Source organism: Prionailurus viverrinus, chromosome D1 (assembly GCF_022837055.1).
Source record: "Prionailurus viverrinus isolate Anna chromosome D1, UM_Priviv_1.0, whole genome shotgun sequence".
Lineage (NCBI taxonomy): Eukaryota > Metazoa > Chordata > Mammalia > Carnivora > Felidae > Prionailurus > Prionailurus viverrinus.
The window spans coordinates 75,702,064-75,721,282 of NC_062570.1; the positions used below are offsets into that span (position 1 = coordinate 75,702,064).

Genomic DNA, 19,219 nt, shown 5'->3' on the forward strand with positions numbered 1-19,219 from the left:
AGGTAGAGGGAAATCGAGACAGAAGACGAAGCATGAGTGATATGACAGGAACAAAGACTAGCTCTTTATCAACCTTGTGGAGTAGAGACAGAGGCAGGAAGATCCTTCCAGGCGCCTCCAGGAAGGAGTGTATGCTTTTGGAGTGAAATTGCTTGCTGACTTGATGAGCTCAGACCCGGTTTGGCCAGAAACCTAGATGCTGAGCTTGTCCCCCTTTTATTCTGAGCCAGAGAGCAGAAGGTCTTTCTGGACCGTTAGGAGAAAAGCAGCAGGTTGATTGTTTCCGTTTCCTCCTACCCACATCACCCGTTTGGCAGTGAGTGGGACCGATTGTGTCACTCACCCCCTCATCCCACTTCCCTGGTCAGGAAGCCTGTGACTGGCTTGGTGAGCAGTACACAGGAGGGCTGCAGGAATGTGGTGAATGTCGGTTATGCAGATGGCCGCAGGATCCACGTCCCGAATCAGCTGGGTGAGCCTTAACAGCCCTGTGGTTTAAGGGAACTGGTTAGGAATTCTGACTCTGCGGTCTGGTCCAAGGTAGCCCTCCCTTTGGCTCCCAATCAGTCTTTTTCCAAAGCAGATTTCTTTGTATTAGAGTATTCCAGTGTTGGTGCCTTTGTAAACCAGGCCTGAGATTTCTCTTAAATAATGTTGCAAGCAGAGAACTCTGTTCTTCCTACCCTTTCCTGCCCAACATCTCCTACCACATCTGTGCAGATTTGTACCAGCCCGGGGGAGCAAAGAAATCAGCCAGTACCCAAGGGAATTAAGAGTCAAGGCGATACTGAATCCTAATGGAAATGGAAAAATGGTCTATGCAGTTTATTCATTAGACATGGGCGTGGCCACAAGCAGAGAAATGCAGTCAGGGTTCTCATGCTGGTTTAGATACTAGCTAGCTAGTATCAATTCTAGCTAGGTCTACGGGTTTGTTTTCTTCTTTTCTTTCTTTCTCTAGAAATCAAGAGAGTAAGGATAGTTGATCAGACACAAAATGATACTCTTTTTCCAAACCTTGGGAAATGTCAGGAGGGAAACATTTTTGTGGGCTGATGGATTTTTTTAGACTGCCCGTGCAGCCGGCTTACTTAGGAGGCCTCCTAGAACACAGACACATGCCACTTGGAAATGTGGAAAGGATACAATTCTAGCTATTTTGGATACTGTCTGTTATAGACCACCCATGGCATAAACTGTGTGGCTTCCAACCCCAAACAGCGCATTTACCACTCTCTAGTTTTTGTGCTCTGAAAAGAAAATTACAGTCCAGACGTCCACCAACTGATGAGCGGATAAACACGGCGTGGTGCATCCATACGATAGGGTATTACTCAGCAATGCAAAGAAACAAGCCAGTGAAAACCGCTCCAACACAGAGCAACCTTCAAAACATGCGAAGTTGAAAGAAGCTGCGTGCAAAGGGCTACATGTGACATGGTTCCATTTATAGGGAGTGTCTAAAAGAGCCCAACCTTGCAGAAACAGAAAGCAGATTCAGCATCACCTGGGAAGGGGCTTGGGAGTTGATTGCAGGTAAGCACGAGGACCCTTTTCAGGGTGACGTAAATAGTGTAAGATTAGAATTTACTGAAAATCATTCTACACTTTTATGGATGCAGATTACGCCTCAGTAAGGCCGTTTAAAGAACCGGAAGCTCACCATCGACTTTTCTCTAATAGGAGATTATTCACGATTAATTTCCTTCTTGAAGCCTGTCACTGCGGCATCAAGGGGGGAAGAGCAGGGAGGATGGACAGCCTCGTAGGCTTCCTTCAGGGGCAGAGCCCGGTGGTGGGTTCTGAGGAGACTAGAGGTAGAGTGGCTATATTTTTGGAAAAGGAGAAGTAGAGTCAGGCAGTGTCCTGGGTGTTTCGTACTCATTTCGCCAGTTAATGTTCACTTAAGTCTCCTAACAACCCTGTGTAAAAGGTGCAGCGGGGCCTAGGCCCATTTTAAAGATAAAGAGTGAGGCTCAGAGAGCTTAAGTCTTCTGAAAACTCAGTCTGTACATGAACCGTAGACATTCCAGCCCAGGTTTTCCTGGCTCTAGAAAGAAGTCCGTGATCTTTGTAATAAAAATGCTCCCTCCTAAGAAGTCTATTTGGAGGAGAACTGTGCTCTTTGACAGAACGTTTGAGGGAAAAATGCTGAGATATGAATAGGAAGTGACTTCGCAACCACAGTAGGTAGAGAATATGACAGAGCTGTCTCCATTTGCCCTGGGTTGGGCTGGTCTGTTATGAGGTGCTCATGTGGACATGCCTGCCTCTTGCAAGGGACAAACTATCAGCCCCGGGATGTGCTGAATTTTTAGTTCCTCCCTCCCTCCTTTGTTTCTTCTTCCATGGGTCAAAAAAAAAAAAAAAAAAAAAAAAGTATTGTGGAATGTTTGGCACATTCCATAATAGAACACTTACAGAAGAATAAAGAATACTTAGATGCCCACCAGCTAGCTTAATAAATAAAACATTAGCCGGTGCACTTTTAAATTTACCACATATGATGGGTATACAAGTAAGCCAAGTTACACAGTGTTGGGAGACTGGGCTTTGTGCTGAAAAAACTAGATTCAAATCGCAAACCCCAGCTCCAGCGTTTATTCCCTTGGAGAGGTCATAAGGTTTTATGAGCCTCTGTTTCTCTTATAAAGGGGAACAATAATATTCACTCCCCAGGTTGTAGGGATTGAGTGAACTCATGTACATAAAGAGCTTAACCTGATACGTACTAATTAGTAGCAGTCCTTGTTATTACAAACCTAATAACGTGACAATTATAAAAGGCACGAAAAGCAAGTCTTACATAGATTTCACCAATCTCCATGATTAGCTCTACCTTCCCCCTCCCTTGAATTTGATTTTGAGGGGAAATTATTTCCCAACTCTCATCAGTGCCCAGCTGGGTGACCACGGGAGTGTCACTTCACCCTCCAGAGCCAACTGATTCATCCCGTCCAAACCTCACGTTCTGTGACCCTGATGTGTGTGTTGGAACATTTAGAAGCAGAAACCGAGCAAGCCACAGGGGTGTGTGTGCTGCTTTTTTTGGTTTCCTTAGCATGGAGAAGGAAACAGCACAGAAGGGTTAAAGCTGAACTCCTTTCAGAAACGGGGGGTGCGGGGGGAGCTCACTCAGATCTATGGGGCTTTCTCCCCATATTGCACGTGACAGTTTATAAGCCTCCTCCTTGGCCAGATCGATCCTGGCTTACACCTGTGCTGACACAATTAAAAGCTTCCCCCTTTCACTCTCAAAAACTATCATGGATTGCATGGTAAGTTATAAGATGACCTTAGTAAAGCTATGTCTAAGGCATATGGATTGGGACCTGTATGGCAATCTCCTTGTAGGATTCTGGGAGCTCCAGTTATTCGTAACCAAGACCAGTGAAAGACTTCACTGTTCGCGGCTTGCTTTCACAGACACGCTCTTACTGGATTCGAGAGCAACCTTGTGTGATGGGGCAAGCTGCGTCCATAAGGCCAGCGAGGCCCAGGGATGAAGTGACTTCCCAGAGTTGCACAGCTAGTACATACTGGAGTCCAGACTGGAACCCACGTCTTTGCATCATCAGTTGCAATCTCTGTGTCTTCAGAGTCTGGCAGTCATTCAGCCTGGCCTCATCATCACGCCCAGGGCACTGGCAGGCACGCAGGGAATGGACTTGTTTCTGAAAGGACCCCATTCATACCCTCTGCCCAGCAACTGCTGCTGGAGGAAACCTGTGCTCCTTTATCAGCGGTCTCTTCCTTGCCTGGGGCTAACCTGGACATGGGCATTCCCCAAACAGGAGATACTCTTCTTCCTCCACCCCCCTGACCAGTTAAGAGAAGGAAATTGAGCCTTAGGTTGACACAAAGCAGAGGGAGCCCCTAAGATTCCTTCTTCCTGTCCTTCAGGCTGGGTGGCCCTATTACCTCACCCTCAGGATCAATTCAGACCCCAGCCATTGGATCTGGTGTTAAGAGAACATAAAAGGAGGGATTCCCCAAGGAGAAACACCCTCGATCCATAGCTTCTGCCTGTGAATAAATATTTTATTTCTTCTCTGCAGCTTTTTATGCATGCCTTGAGGCAAATGCATTTTAACATCTAAAAAATCCTGTCTGGAATAAAAATGTTCTCACCCCCACTCTGCTTTCATTTTTTTTTAATACATTATTTTTTGTGTGCGTTCTCTGTGAAAGCAAGTCCTATCCCCGACCCTTGCGAAATTAAAGTTAGTGATTCAGTGGACGAGAGGGACACAGAGCCGTGTGTCCGGGGCCAGGGCGGTCGGGGAGAGCAGAGGGAGGCTGGTGGAGGGGGGCAGGAGCCGCTTGGCACTCACACGTGGCTGACGGCACAGAGCACAGACTTGGCTGAGCTCTCGAGTGGAGACCCATGAATCTCCCCCAGCGCCCGAGAGCACCTCTGTCCCGGATTGGTTGCTTTGCCTGAGAACAAGCACAGTCTTGCTCGGGACTCGGACTTTTTTTGGCTGTGTCCTTGCTGAGAATTTCCTCCTGGCACTTGCCAGACATCCAGCTGAAACTTGCCTGGCGTATCCGCTCTAATCCCAGTGGGGGAGAGGGAGCTAATTTCTTTGTGGCTGAGGCCCGACTCTGATCGACGGTGATGGCGATGAAGTGTGCAGGAACTCGGTCCTATCCTCGAGAAGCTAGGCTCGTGAGCAAGAAAGGGCTCCCAGGATGGGACTCCTTCTCTAAAAGAATTTCTTTATTGTCTTGCAGAAATCAGGAATGGCAACCTCAAGGCCATCCTAGGCCTCTTCTTCAGCCTGTCCCGGTACAAACAGCAGCAGCAGCAGCCCCAGAAGCAGCACCTCCCTGCTCCACTGCCGCCTGCCGCGTCCCAGGCGGCCGGGGCCCCCTCCCAGTGCCAGGCTGGCACTCTTCAGCAACAGGTGCCGGCCACTCCCCAAGCCCCGGGCCAGCCTCTCCAGCCAGCGCCACATCAGCAGTCAAAAGCACAAGCTGAAATGCAGTCCAGGTGGGGGCTCCTCGCCAACGGATAATTCTGTTTTTCGTGGGTCATCCTCCACACTGGCCGAATGCTAGCCTAGGCGAATGCCTTTTCGTTTGGGCCTCTTCAGGGCTGAGAACTACTGGTGGCGGGGGATTAGCATGACCTTGAAATAGATGCGGCGGGCTGCCTCCTGTGCCTGGCGGAGATGTGTGCTTTTATAGGTCACGATGGCCAGCGGCCAGAGCTAATTAGCTGCACTGGCCTATTATGCACATGCTCCTGTGCAAGAAACAGCCCCGAAAATAGACTTCAGACTTGCTTTGCGTGTTTGCCTACAGGCTGGGTATCCGATGTCATATGTGTGAGTCGTTTTACTTAGCGGAGGCTAGAGTTCTGCAGCAGACGCCTCTGCTTCACCAGAGAAGAGATAGCAAGAACACAGAAGGAAGATGACAGATGCCTAGCAAGGAAGGGGGCAGCCGCCTTCCCCGAGAGGGCCCGCAACTGGGTTCTGTTAACCTTAAAGGGCTGGCAGCAGCCTCAGGGGTGGTCCTCAGTGTTACAGGATTAGGGCTCAGGTTTGGTTGATGCTCCCAGGGGGACCGATGCTTGCTAGCGGGACTTGCTGTAGGGTGACGTGTAAGCAGAGCATCAGGGTACTTACGTCCACCGTGTTACAGGGGGCATAGGTGTATTCCTGAACAGCTCTGCAGAAGATCGCCTTGTAAAACCTGCATTTTAATGGCAGGGGCATGGGGGAAGGAGGGGATTAGGAACTAGAAAGATTTTTTTTTAATGTTTGTGTATTTATTTTTAACTTTATTTTGAGAAGAGGGAGAGAAAGCCTGCATGTGTGAGGAGGGGAGGGGCAGAGAGAGAGAATCCCAAGCAGGCTCTGCCCTATCAGTGAAGAGCCCGATGTGGGGCTCAAACCCACAAACCGTGAGACCATGACCTGAGCTGAAGAGTCAGACGCTTCACTGACTGAGCCACCCAGGCACCCCTATTTATTTATTTTGGGGAGAGAGGAAGCAGGGGAGGGGCAGAGAGAGGGGGAGAGAGAGAATCCCAAGCAGGTTCTACACTGTAAGCTCAGAGCCTGATGTGGGACTTGAACTCAGGAGCTGTGAGATCTTGACCTGAGCTGAAATCAACAGTCCAGCGCTTAACCCACTGAGCCACCAGCTGCTGCCCCAGGAACTAGAAAGTTTTTGACTCCTAATCAAAACTGTGTGGAGAAAAGTCCACAGTAATTGTCGTTTAAAGCTGTACACCTTTTGTTATCAAACCTGGATGTCACTGATGAAATTGATTGCTTGATTTCATTTACTATGTGCTAAAGAGTAATGGCTTTTCCTTTCCAGGCCCCCAAAGCACCAGCGTTAATAATCACTAGGCTTAGCAGCCCATTGTAGTTGGGCAAAGCACAGAGTGGTTCACACAAGACAGGTGCCTTATAGATGGTTGCGGCATCTTCCTCCCCGCGAGAAGGGCTATTTCCCATTCATGATGGTGTTAAAACCAACATGATGGATGTGCTGTCCATCAGATCCCCTAATTAATTGTCTAATTATATCCAATTTACATTATGGAAATTTGTAGACTAGCAGAAATGCCTGGACTAGTGGTGAAGAACAGCCAGCCAGGCAGCAAGCCTTGGCACCCCTCCCCTGAAGAACCACCAGAGTGAGAGCCACTCTCTGATCAGAGGTCCCTGATGGCCCTGGGTGATTGAATGATCAGGGTATCATTTCCCACACTATGTTCTACAGAGTGGTTATTCCCTTGATGGTAACTTGCCTAGGGAAGGGGTTTCATAGGGGGAAAAGTTGGTAAATAATCTGGGTTGGGTTGTTAGAACTGTTCATACAGACAGGTCTACTCAGATCCTTGCATCTGCTATATGCATTCATTTATTTAGTGTCTGAATGCCTTTTGTGTGCCAGGCACTGTTTTAGGCACTTGGGGTTCATGGATGAGATTACCAGTGTGCCCGCTCGCTGCCTTCTACTGGAGGAAGAAGGCAAATAAACAGGGTAGAGAAATATCAGATAGTGGTATTACAATAAGATGATGGGATTCAGAAGGATTAGGTTGATAGGTTGGACTGATAGGAAATTCTCTCTGGGGATATGATACCAAAGTGAAGATAGGAATGACACTGAGCAAACCATGTAAAATTTAGGTGTAGAATAGATCAGCCAGAGGAAGCAGCTGGTGCAAAGGCCCTGTGGTGTAAGAGTATGCTTGGAAGTTTGGAGGACCAGAAAGAAGGCTGGTGTGGCTGGAGTTTAGTAGGTGAGGGGAGGTGGGAAATGATAAGGTACCTGTAAGCAAAGCCTCTTGTTTCCATGGTAGACAGTGTGACCGATGGCCCCTGGAGTTGCATAGTGCTGTTGGCCATGAGGCCAAGTCACAGAGTGCTAGCTAAACTGGGTAAAGAGTCTGCATTTCATTTTATAGATAACAGGAAGCCACTGGGTTGGGGCGGGGGGCAGTCTTGAGCAAGAGAGAAACTTGATTTAACTGACAGTTAAAAAAATAATAACTTATCTCCTCTCTGGAGAGTAAGACTATTAAGAGGCTTTTGTAGTCCTCCGGATGACAGTGGCTTGAACCAAGGGGTGGAGCTGACATGTTGATGGGCCACTTCAGGAGGTTGAGCCAAGGGGACCGAATAGATGGCCTGTCTGGAGTAAGGGAGAGGAATCCCAGATACTGCTGGGTTTCCAGCGTGAGCAGCGGTAAATGGCGCTATTTATTGAGACGAGGGAGCCTGAGAGAGGAACACGTGTGCACTGTGACTCTTCAGAAGAGGCTGTAGAAGGCATTCCTCCAGCTCAGCCACGGAACTTGTTTCATAGAGCATCTCACTGCATATACGATTCCAAGGAGCATGTGTTGAGAAACCCTGGGTTGTGTCACTAAGCTGTGCTAGCCTGAGGCACCCATTTCCATGGTAAGTGTTTGTTTTCTTAAAAGAACCAGATGTCCCAGTCAGGACGCCCATCTCCCAGTTAAAAAAAAAAAAAAAAAAAAAATCCTACTACTAATAAATGCTTTACCTAAAGAGCAGCCAAACTTACTTAAGGCAGGTTTTTATATCCACTTATTCCAGAGTGATTGCTCCCATCCTGGCCCCCTGACTCTGCACTGTGGTGACACGGACTGGGCTTCAGAGTTGCTCGGTGTCCTCACTCCTCCTTTGTCTGGCCCAGACTGGGTTACTTCTGCAGACAACTGGTTTCATCCATTATATACTGATACTTTATCATTTTACTTCCAAAGGACAATCTTATTCTCAAATTCTAGGGGTCTAACATCTCCTGCTTACACTCTGGCTGTAGATTTAAGACTGGTAATAGGGCATCACTGGCTTAGTTCCACTGTATTTCTATCCCAGATTCTGTCTCTGATAATCACGATCCCAAGGGTAATGGCTTGGGCCCTTGATCATCAGTGTCAAATGTTGATGGAAGCCCCAAACGCCAGGTTTGTTTTAGTCCTTTGTTAGAACTCTGCCAGATACAAATATGCCTAAACACTGTACCTCATGGGGTAGCAAATATTAAAACTTGGCAGCTTTTCCATGAAATTTGTTTAAGAAAGGACTCATGGAAACTGGCAAAGGAAATTCGAGATGCTGGCATGAGGGAATCAGAGCGACTCCTCGATGATGGCCAAATGCAGGCTCACGTTTACCTCCTCTCTTCTCGTTAATCTGCGTGAGGCCGAGAACTTGATCCACATTCTACCTCATGAAATTCCTCACCAGTCCCAGAGTCCAGGAGAGGAGCATACTTCCCAAGACTCGCTTCCTTCTTCCTCTGTGTCTGCCTTACATATTATCAATATTTAGCTGTTTAGGAAAAATCCAGACAGTTGATTTTCTTTTTTTTTCCTGCCGTCTCTCCTGTCTCTTCCTTTACTTTCAGAGTCTAGTGACACCAACATTGTTTTTCCCGCCTCAGATCACTGCATTAGGGTTCCAGGGAATGTGTGTTGAGAAACACAGGTTGGTACAGGATGAACCTGGTATACGGTGTGTGGATACAAGAAAGATAAATATTTCTCCTTTCACAAGGCAGTAAATGAGCTTACCTTTTGATGAAGCCCAATCAAGATTCTTCATTACACCAACTTACGGTCCAAAATCTAGAATATAACAAGCTCATAAGACTTTAAATGAACATTTCTGTATCACTGAGAGCAAATATTCCCAAGACCAGCAAAACTTGTACACATCTGTACCCTTGTTTTGGGTCAACATTTTATGACACGTTTTCCGAAAAGCACCCTGGTAAAAGAAGCATGTGAGATGGAAGCATCTAGATGCTCTGGGAAAGTTGTCAAGTTTGTTTACGTGTCCAAGATCCTGCGCTTCAGTGTTTTTTTTTGCGGGAAGAAGGCAGCCTCATGTCACAGGTAGTAGAAAAGATACTTGGTCTTGAGAAAAACGAAAAAAAAAAAAAGAAATCAAATGTTCTTAGATAATCTTGATAGCAATTGCTTCACATTGGAATGTCACCAAATCAGAAAAGCCAGACTCAGAAGGAAGGCTGCCCATTACGGGAAAAGTGGGCAGAGGGCAACCCAGGCGCGTCCTCGTTGTCACGGACTCCCGTTAGTGATGTGCGTGTCTAACGTATCTTCTCTCCCCTCCCTCATCTCTCCCACTTTTTTCTTTCCTGTCATGCAGTGCATCATCCAAGGACTCCTCTCAAAGCAAAATCATCCGCTTCACTCTGGGTCAGAAAAAGATCTCTAGGTTAGACTTTCTCTGTGTCCTGCAAAGCATGGTTTCAACCCAACTCATTGATCCCTTTGTTCTGGCTAAGTTTCCTTTTGGTCCCTCTGCCCGTTTCATGTTTGCAGTTTGAGAAAACCAAACATGCTTTGGCTAATGACCCAATGTGGGAGAGTTTGGAGAGTGCCTGTGGGGTCATTGAAAGGGGGAATGTGTGTGTCAGAGTGTGTGTGGCTGGCGTTAAGGTGTATATAAATGTTTCAAATCAATGCATTTCATTGATTTGGGCTTTCATTGCTTCGTATCAAAATCCTTTCTGATTTAGGGAGAGGTAAGTTTCTAGGTGGTTTTTGTGGTGGTTTTATGATGAGTTTGGCTCCCTGCTCTGGCCTGGCCCTGATCCCACGTCATCTGCACCTCCTTTATGTGTGTTGTGCTTTTTATCGTTGCTGTTATTGCTAAAATTACTAATGCGGGTTTGGTTTCTCTTGAGTTCTAAAGCACCCAAAGCATGAATCCAATTGGTCGGAGGAGACAAAGCAGCAAGGTGGCTGTGTCTCCTTTTCGTTTCCGGATGCTCTTTGTACCTTGGAGAGGTTGCCTCAGTTACCTAAAAATAAAAGTTAGTCTTGCTCACTAACTAATTCTCCTGACACAGAGTTTGACATTTACTGCATATTGTAAGGACCGATTCCAGGGTATGGAAAATGCCAGTCACATCTTTGGGATCTACTCTTCTTTTAAAGGCAGCAAGAGCTGACATTTATTGAATGCTTGTTATGCATCAGTTTGAATGCCTTATCTTTTTTTTTTATTTTTTAAAAAATTTTTTTTTCAATGTTTATTTATTTTTGGGACAGAGAGAGACAGAGCATGAACGGGGGAGGGGCAGAGAGAGAGGGAGACACAGAATCGGAAACAGGCTCCAGGCTCTGAGCCATCAGCCCAGAGCCCGACGCGGGGCTCGAACTCACGGACCTCGAGATCGTGACCTGGCTGAAGTCGGACGCTCAACCGACTGCGCCACCCAGGCGCCCCTTGAATGCCTTATCTTAATCCTCACTTTAGTTTTCATGCGGCCACCGTTATTATCCCCATTTTACAGATAAGAAAACTAAAGTCTGGGAAGTTAGTTAAGTTACTCAAGATGATACAGAAAGTGGAAAAGCCAGGATTTGAGCCCAGTTGACCTAACTCCAGAACCCTCACTTTAACCACTGTGTTTACACTCTTTCTGTCTTCCTCCCCCTTGAATTCTGGTATTTATGGGGTTGTCAAGGCTGCTTTTAAAAAATCTTACGTTTCAGCTGTTACTCTTGGCCTTTTGCCTCACTTTGCCCTTTGTAGCATCCTAATAGAACCTGATGCTGGTTCATTATTTTCATTGAATTCTCATTTAAAGCTAAAGGGATATCCACACTACACTTTTTTTTTTCAATGTTTATATTTGAGAGAGACAGAGTGCAAGTGGGGGAGGGACAGGGAGAGAGGGAGACACAGAATCCTAAGCAGGCTCCAGGCTCCGAGCTGTCGGCACAGAGCCTGACGCGGGGCTCGGACCCACAGACCGCGAGATCGTGACCTGAGCTGAAGTTGGACGCTCAACCGACTGAGCCACCAGGCGCCCCCACGCCACACTACATTTCTATCTGTATTCGTGTAACAAATACATTCTGAATGTCTGCTTGCTGCCCCACTCTGTCAAGTTCTCAGTGCCTTTTTCTACCCAGAGTTTACTTTTTCTTTTCTAAAAAGTTATACATAGGGAAACCCAACTCAGGATCTGCCTGGCTGTTGGGGAGAAGCCACGGGGCCATTGCTTCTCTGTAGAACAAGTCCATATGTTACCCAGACTTGGTTCTGGGAGACAAGAGGGAACCAACATTTGTCAGTGCTTTTCATAATCATGTGCCTTTGTCAGTTTGGGCTGCTACAACAAATCACCATAAACTGGCTGACTTAAGCTGTTTCCCTTATAGTTCTGGAGGCTAGCAAGTCCAAGATCAGGGTGCCCGCACAGTCAGATTGTAATGAGGGCCCTGTTCCTGGTTTCTAGATGGCCATGTTCTTGCTGTGTCCTCACACGGAGAGCAGAGAGAGAGGAAGAAAGCCCTCTCCATTCTCTTCTTACAAGGCACCGAGCCCATCATGAGGTCTTCAGCCGCATGAAGTCCCTCCCATAAGCCCCATTTCCAGATACCATCACGTGGGGATTAGGGTGAGGGCACCTGAATTTGGCCAGGGTGGGGCTGGAGGACTTAAACGTGCAGTTCATGACTCCATGCTAGAGAGTGCCTGCTTTCCCTGAAAAATCACACCAGACCTCCCTCAGACACCCCCTGCACTGGCAAACTGGGTTCCCAGTTTTTGAGCGTCAACCTAAATAGAGACGTAAACTGAGGTGAGCTCAAATTACCAAACTCAAATCGAGTTTATTTGGGAATAGCAGAGGAATTGCAGTTTGGGAAATGCAGCCATAGCAAGAAACAGGTGAGTCTGTTGAGGGTTCGGGGTGTGCTGTATTGATGGGCCAGGAGTGCAGGAAGGGGAGATCTAGCCAGAGTCCAAGTGGTAAGTTCATTGGTTTGAGGATAGAGAGGGATTCTAGGCAGATATTCATTGGTCAGGAGATAGGTTTCTGTCTTCTGTGAGTCAGGCGTTTATGGGAAATGCGATTTTCAGTTTTTAAACTTGGGTCTTCTGAGGGCACCTGTGTGGGATTCTCCATTTCCTATTCTCCAGTTCCATTGCAAATTGAAATCCTTTCACAGATAAAAGGAAAGGAAGTTAAGTGAGCTTGGAGGGAACCTGAAGTCTGGTGTTTGTTCCCACGATGTACTCAGTTCTAGAAGATAAGCAGGAGCTGGCTGGGAAAATATTTAATTGGAAGCACATGCCCATCCCGAGTATGAGTGGTTATCAGTCCCAGATGATGGAAGGAGGCAGTGGGAAGAGCGGAAGAACCGAAGGAAGAGGCTGTGTCTGCCCCTGACCCCATGGTGTGCTGGGCACAGGGTTTCCAAGTTGACTGAAAGCCAAGGTCTGGCTTTCTTTCAGGGTCACATCCCTCACCTAGAGTTTCTTTTGGATGCATCTTTGTCTCTGATGAGGTCAGTGAAAGGATGTTCTTTCATTATTTGCCTAATACTCCTCCTTGCCTTCCCTAACCCCCCCTCCATTTCCCATCCCCAGCCTTGAGCACAATTCTGATAAGCGTTTTAGCTAATCCGGGCATCACCAAACGTAGCTGTAAAATTAGTTGTCAAAAGAAACCACCTTACCCCTGCTGGCTAAGCAAGACAACTCTCCCAGAGCTTTGGAAATAGAGTTCAAGTGCAAACTTTGAACACCTGCCAGAGTCAAACACCTTGGATAAGTACCAGGGATATTGAACAGGGTAGGAAGCCTCTCCATTGAATCTGGATGCTTATAGAGGGAATCCATACAGGGATGAAGGATTTTCATGAATTTCTGCCTTCGACTACAATTATCGTCCTTTGGCAACCCTGGTGAGCCCTGGGTTTGCAGGTGTGTTCTATCTGTGGAGGTAGAGAGGTACATGGCTGGGAGTGCAGCTAGTCAAACTTAGTGAAAGCCCATCTTCATCACTTACCACGTATCCTGGGCAAATTCTTTATTCTCCAGGAGCCTGTGTTTGCTTACCAGCAAAACGGGGTAGTGCTGCCTCACTCATGATACATGGGTTAAATGAAGTCATTTCCGGCCCTTTGATATCTGGTCTATACACCATAACTAGCAGATACAGTGAGGTTGGTGTTTGGGGTTGATCTGGGCCAGGGAGGGCCACCAGACCACCCGTCTCCAGCAAAACCCCACAGAGCTGATCACATGACCATCTCGTGGAGAGGAAGCAGTGGGACTGATACTTCTGTCCTCTTTGTCCAGCTGCTGAAAAGCAGAGGCCATGGAGATGAGAGATTCAACATTTAATAACCTCCTCTGGCAGAAAGCATCTCCCATCACAATGCCTGCCACCTGAGGTCCCAAGCATGTGCACACAAGCTGCCATTCCCCCTGGGAGGGCCATCTTCTCCCGGCCTTTGAAGTGGTTTTGCAGGGGAAAAATGGCTTTCCTCCCATCAGCACACACAGCGCGTGGAGCCGGGATGTACTCCGAGGTCATGTGCCGAGAATGACAATTTACCACCCTGCCTGCTCGGCTCTGCACATGTTGGAGAAATTGACCACGGCTTCAATAGCAGCAGGATTTCTCTTCTGCCTCTTTTTTATGCCACTTCCCTTAAACTTATTCTTTTGATACGACATGTGTATGTTTCAAAGAACCCATCTGTGTCCTCTGTCATTTCGTAACTACGTTTGGAACAGGGAATGGTCTTGAGAAGTGGACTTGTGCTTGCACAGGAGCCTTGGAACTCTTCTGTCACCATAAATGATACAGGTTGACTTGATGTGCTCCCCTCTCCCTGCTTTTCTTCACTGAGGCAGGTACCTTGGGCAGCGTCTGTTTTACCCATGGCTGTTCCACATGAGCGAGACCCACCTCTTCTGCAAAGGATCCTAAAGTACAGACAGCAGCTGTTTCCAGGCTGGGACTTGATAGAAGTTCCTGTGATGCATCAGGATGTTAACAGTTATGAACTGGAGAACGTGAGCTGGAGAGCCTGAGGTCTGCGTTACTGTGAACTAGAAGATACTGCTCCCAGCCTCCCTAGCTTATGACTCATTTGCTGGAGAGCAGGAAAAAGTCCAGATTCATGCTGCAACATACAAGGGCCTCTCTATTCTGGCCCTGCCCGCTTCTCCAGCCTCCTTTCCTCCCAGCCTGTCCCCCACTTCTCAGCACACACCAGACCCTCCTTCCTCTGCATTTTTTTATAGGCTTCCCTCTGCCGGAGATCTCTGCCTCTCTCCATGACTCCGTACCTTCTTGTTCTCCACTCACATTTCCATTCCACATGCCACCTTGCTCTGGGGTCACGTCTGACCATCCCACCAACCTCCAAGGTTATCATTTTCCTTCTTTGAATTACTTCCGACCTTCGCATATTCTTTTATCAATACATGGGTAATTTAGATGTTTTCTAGGATCAGTCAGCCTTACCTTAAGATCTAGATGAGATCGGACTAGAACCCTGTCTTTGTTTGGACTGCCACAGTGAAATACCACAGACTCAGTGGCTGATACACAACAGAAATTTGTCACTCACATTTCTAGAAGCTGGAAGTCCAAGATCAGGATGCCAGCCTTGCCAGGTTCTGGTGAGTGCTGACTTCCAGGTTGCAGACTGCTGACTTCTCACTCCATCCCTACCTGGGGCCAGCCAGCATTCTGGACTGTCTTTTATAAGGTCATTAATTTCATTCATGAGGGCTCTGTGTAATGACCTGATCACCTCCCAAAGCCCCCCACGTCCTAACACCACCACACTAGACATTAGGATTTCAACATCTGAATGTGAAGGGGGGCATAAACATTCACACCGTGGAAAACTCTTCTTCAACCTGCAGAAAGTCATGCCCCAGTGATTGCTCATGTACCTTAGGTCCTCAAGGTCAGCATTGTCTTTGAAGTGAAACATTTGAAATCCTATACTTATAATTCAGCCTGAATCAATTTGGTAGATTGACTCACAATCAAAGAATATTTTGGTTCCCTCATGGGTGGATCCAAAGAAGCCTTTTTTCTTACTTCCTACCCATCACACATTCATGGCCTTTGTGTCTCAGGCAGACTTTGTTGAAAATTTCAGAGGGATGGAGGAGGCTTGCTTTGGAGCAAGCAACTACTCAAGCCCATTCACAACTCGCATTGTAAAGCATTGTGTTGTCATAGACACCCAGTGAAACTTGGAAGAAATTACTTGGTCTCCACCCCGTCTTCCCATTTGGTCAAGTTCAGGTTGCTGAGCTGACTACAGTGTAAAAGTGATGGGGGTAGAAGATGACATGAGTTGGCTTGAACTTTGTGGTGGCCCTTGCTAAGTATGTGCCAACCATTCTTTTCCTTGTCAGCTGCCCTCAAAGCCTTCAAGAAGTCCTTCTTGAAGTCCTAGAAAACTTGGTTCAACCCTGTAGCCGCTTGATGGCTATGCCACTCTCATCCAAGGTGTACCTCTAGGTCCTGACCCAGTGAAGGGAATCTGATGATGACGACCCAGGAGAGGCCAGAACTAGCTTATTGATCCAAGACCAGGAATGTTTCACTGTGGGGAATGGGGCCTACAGATGGCTCGGAGATGCCCTAAGTAGAAGGTCTTAGTCATAGATCTTCCTCTTCTGGAATGTTCCTCCATGGAGCAGTTCCTCTTCTGGAATGTTTCTTAGGGAAATAAGTACCATCTGCCAAAGCCTGGCTTACCTCTTTGAAAATGTAGATCTCTGTCTTGTGTGTGTTGATTTTTATCTGCTTTCTTCTGATACTTTCATCTGGATCCATCAATTTCCTTCATTATTTTGTCTGATTCTTTTTTGTACCAAAGCGTGTTTCCTTTATGACAATGCCCAACTCATTTATAAGTTTATGCTCAACAGAGAGGATGAGAAGGGGAAACTAACATGAATTGAATACTCACAACAGGCCCGACATTAAGCCTCATTTCAAACGAACAACTATCCCATTGGATAGTTTATTATTATTCCAAAGTTATCTGATCTGGAACATGAATCTTGGAGAAATTACAAGACTGGTCCAGTGTTCTATGTGTGGAAAAAGTCCTTATTTTAGGACTTATTTTAGGACCAGATTGCCTACCCAATTCAAGGTTGTACCCATCCCATCCTGTGCTTTGATCAATCTTGTTTCCATAGAGGCCCTGGAGAGCTCTGAGTTGGGGCAGTGGGAGCTCTGCAGCAACTCCAAAAGGAAGCCTGTTTTCCCTTCTTGTTGCTTTTTGCTTACCTACTTCTTGCAAATTCCCTACTGAAGTAGAATGCTGTGGCCTGTTACCCTGTACCACATAATACTATTGCTGTGACATCATCTTGAAAGAAGTCTATAATTCTTTCCCAGGCCTGTCTGTGGGCATTAAGGCTCTGCAGACTATAGCTGGGTTAAAGGAGTCCAGCCCAGAGGACCCCATGTCTGTATCTGCAGAAGCTCTGCCATTGGCTCTGAGTACTCCGCTAACACTGACCTGGAGGGCTCTCGGGATGCCATTTGTATTAAAGGCAGAACCAAGAGGTACCAAAATCCCCTTGCTGGGCCTCCTTGTTCAGTTGTGCTGGCCACATCTGGTACCCAAATATAGATGCTGGCTTTATACCCCACTCTTTGCCTGTCTATGTGGGGTGAATCTTTTCTCCAAAACAAGATGGGGTAAAAGGGGCAAATCGTCCTAGTGCAGTGGAAAGTGCACTTCCCTCTGCCTCTTGTTAGGGGAGAGAACTCAGCCCCTTCCTTCCCTCCTAGCTCCCCGTCAGGGAATTGGGCCACCTTCTTAACTGTATAAATTTTACAGTCTTCTCTCACCAGCTCATGTTCTCTGTTTATTCTACAACCATCTTTCTTGCTCAGCCAGCAAGAAAAAAGTTTAAAGTGATCGCCGGCCTATATCTAAAATGCTTCCAGACTGCAGACTTCTTTGGCGCTTACAGATTTGCAGTGGGGAGAGAAAGTTGAAAGCTTTATGGGTTGAAAATTCAGACTTCTCACTAGATCTTTTGCTAGTCAGTGGAGGTTCCAGTGGCTTTTAAACAGCTAAGTGGGTTTTAGCTGAAAGATACAACTAAAGATTTCATTATTTGTTTCTCTTTCCGTTTTTAACGATTAGAAACAGCCTGCTTAGTACTCTCTGACCCAAAATTCTGAGGGAGTCTTACCCTTAACTCTTTGGGGAGGAGGCCGTAAGATCTGTAGACATATTACAAAAATGTCCACTAACTTTATTTCCCAAACCACTCTAAATGAGATACTTTACTTAAGAGAAGGTATATGTTTGTCCTTAGGTTAATAGATTCCTGCTTATTCTACAGAAAGAACGTATGATTTTTTTTCTGTCTGCTGTGCAGAGAAGCTGGGCTTCAGCCTCTAAATAATACCTACAGGGACATGTTGTCAGGTGTTGAGGGAGAATGTATGTCTGAACACATGTTTTCATCCAGGCCGTAAGTTTTCTCGTTGCAGTTGTATTGGGTCCTGAGTGCTAACGGTTCTCTATTATAAATTACGTCATTTTCTTGATACTGCAACCCTGGATTATGATATTATGATTAATATGGATTATGGCCATATTAATACCTACTAGAAGAGATGCGCGCAGAAGGTAAAAAAGTTTAAAGTCTTAATAGGCCCTTATGTTCCACACTTGATAGAATTAGAGTTGACACGGTTTGGCCCTATTGAAAAATAAATTACTCATTCAAGAGAAAATGGAAGATAAAGTTCGTATTTTTTAATCAGCAAACATATTCATTTACTTTTCCTTCAGAATTTCTCTTTGCTCAAAGGAAAACTCATGTTTTGCTGTTGGACTTTGCTGGGGTCATTGGTAGCCTAGATGTTTGTGGTAGTTCCATTGAATTTTTTGACTGGCAAATCTCCACAGACCCAATGTCTTGAATGGTTTCCTCTACCTCCTGCATGGTTGCAGTTCCTTCTTCTGAGACACTGCTGTTCTCTTGAGACTGAATCCATTTTCCTGTTGCTTTTGCATTTTAGGCTTCCAGGTCCTACTGCAAGGGTGTCCACTGCAGGCAGTGAAGCCAAAACACGTGGAGGGTCAGCCACTGCCAACAACCGACGCAGCCAGAGCTTTAACAACTATGACAAGTCCAAACCGGTCACCTCCCCACTTCCACCACCACCGCCAAGCAGCCACGAGAAAGGTAAGTCAACTTCTTGAGGGTCCTTTCTGGCATTTTCCTGTATACAGATCCGGTTCCTTTGGGTGAGTTTGCTAGGGTTGGGAACAAGGTTGCACATAGCATGGGCCATAGGACATACTTGGCTGGCAGGAACTTTGTTAGCAGAGGCGTTAATAAAGTGGTGGAAATAGGTTCATGGTTGCCAGCAGGAATTAGGAGTATTTGTTTCAGTAGGGGCCCGGAAGACACCTGGCTACAGAGAGAAGCAATATAGCATTTACAACTTGAAAGTAAACTGTCACAGAACGTGCTCTGTATGGTAGATGGTTTTCCAGAAATGCAAGGTTCTCAGAGTGTGCGTTTTGTGCCTGATAAGCTTTCTACCCGTTAAAAGTGATATGAGGGAAGTTAAGAACAAGGGAATTTTCACCCTTTGAAAAAGGCAGAAATGTGGGTTGTGTAAATGAATATCTTGGCTACATATAAGGAATATGCAACATTATTCTTAGTGTTCCGATGATGTAACTTTTACCAAAAGAGGATATGACTTTTTGCTCTACATAGCCCTGAGATCTTAGGATGGGGGAAGAGGTGAGTAGCTGTGTGGGGGCTATTGCACAGAAGATGGTGAAACAAACATTTGCTTGCTTCGGTCTGTGTCTCGTGAGACCTTGGAGAAACTGAGCTTAGAAGATTGTACAGTGAGAAGCAGAGCC

General features: G+C 46.4%; 1 protein-coding gene across 10 annotated transcripts in view; it reads left to right on the forward strand.

Moving 5' to 3' along the window:
* The window catches only part of NAV2 (neuron navigator 2), a 741,507-nt gene that overhangs the window by 509,026 nt on the left and 213,262 nt on the right, over positions 1-19,219 (forward strand). For 9 of the 10 annotated variants that reach the window (XM_047878314.1, XM_047878307.1, XM_047878308.1 and 6 more), the window contains 2 exons: positions 4,738-4,996; positions 18,358-18,524. In XM_047878314.1, coding sequence (XP_047734270.1) covers positions 4,738-4,996; positions 18,358-18,524 — 426 coding nt within the window. Of the gene's footprint in view, positions 1-4,737; positions 4,997-9,671; positions 9,741-18,357; positions 18,525-19,219 lie in introns of all 10 variants that reach the window. The other variant, XM_047878316.1, reaches the window with a different exon arrangement.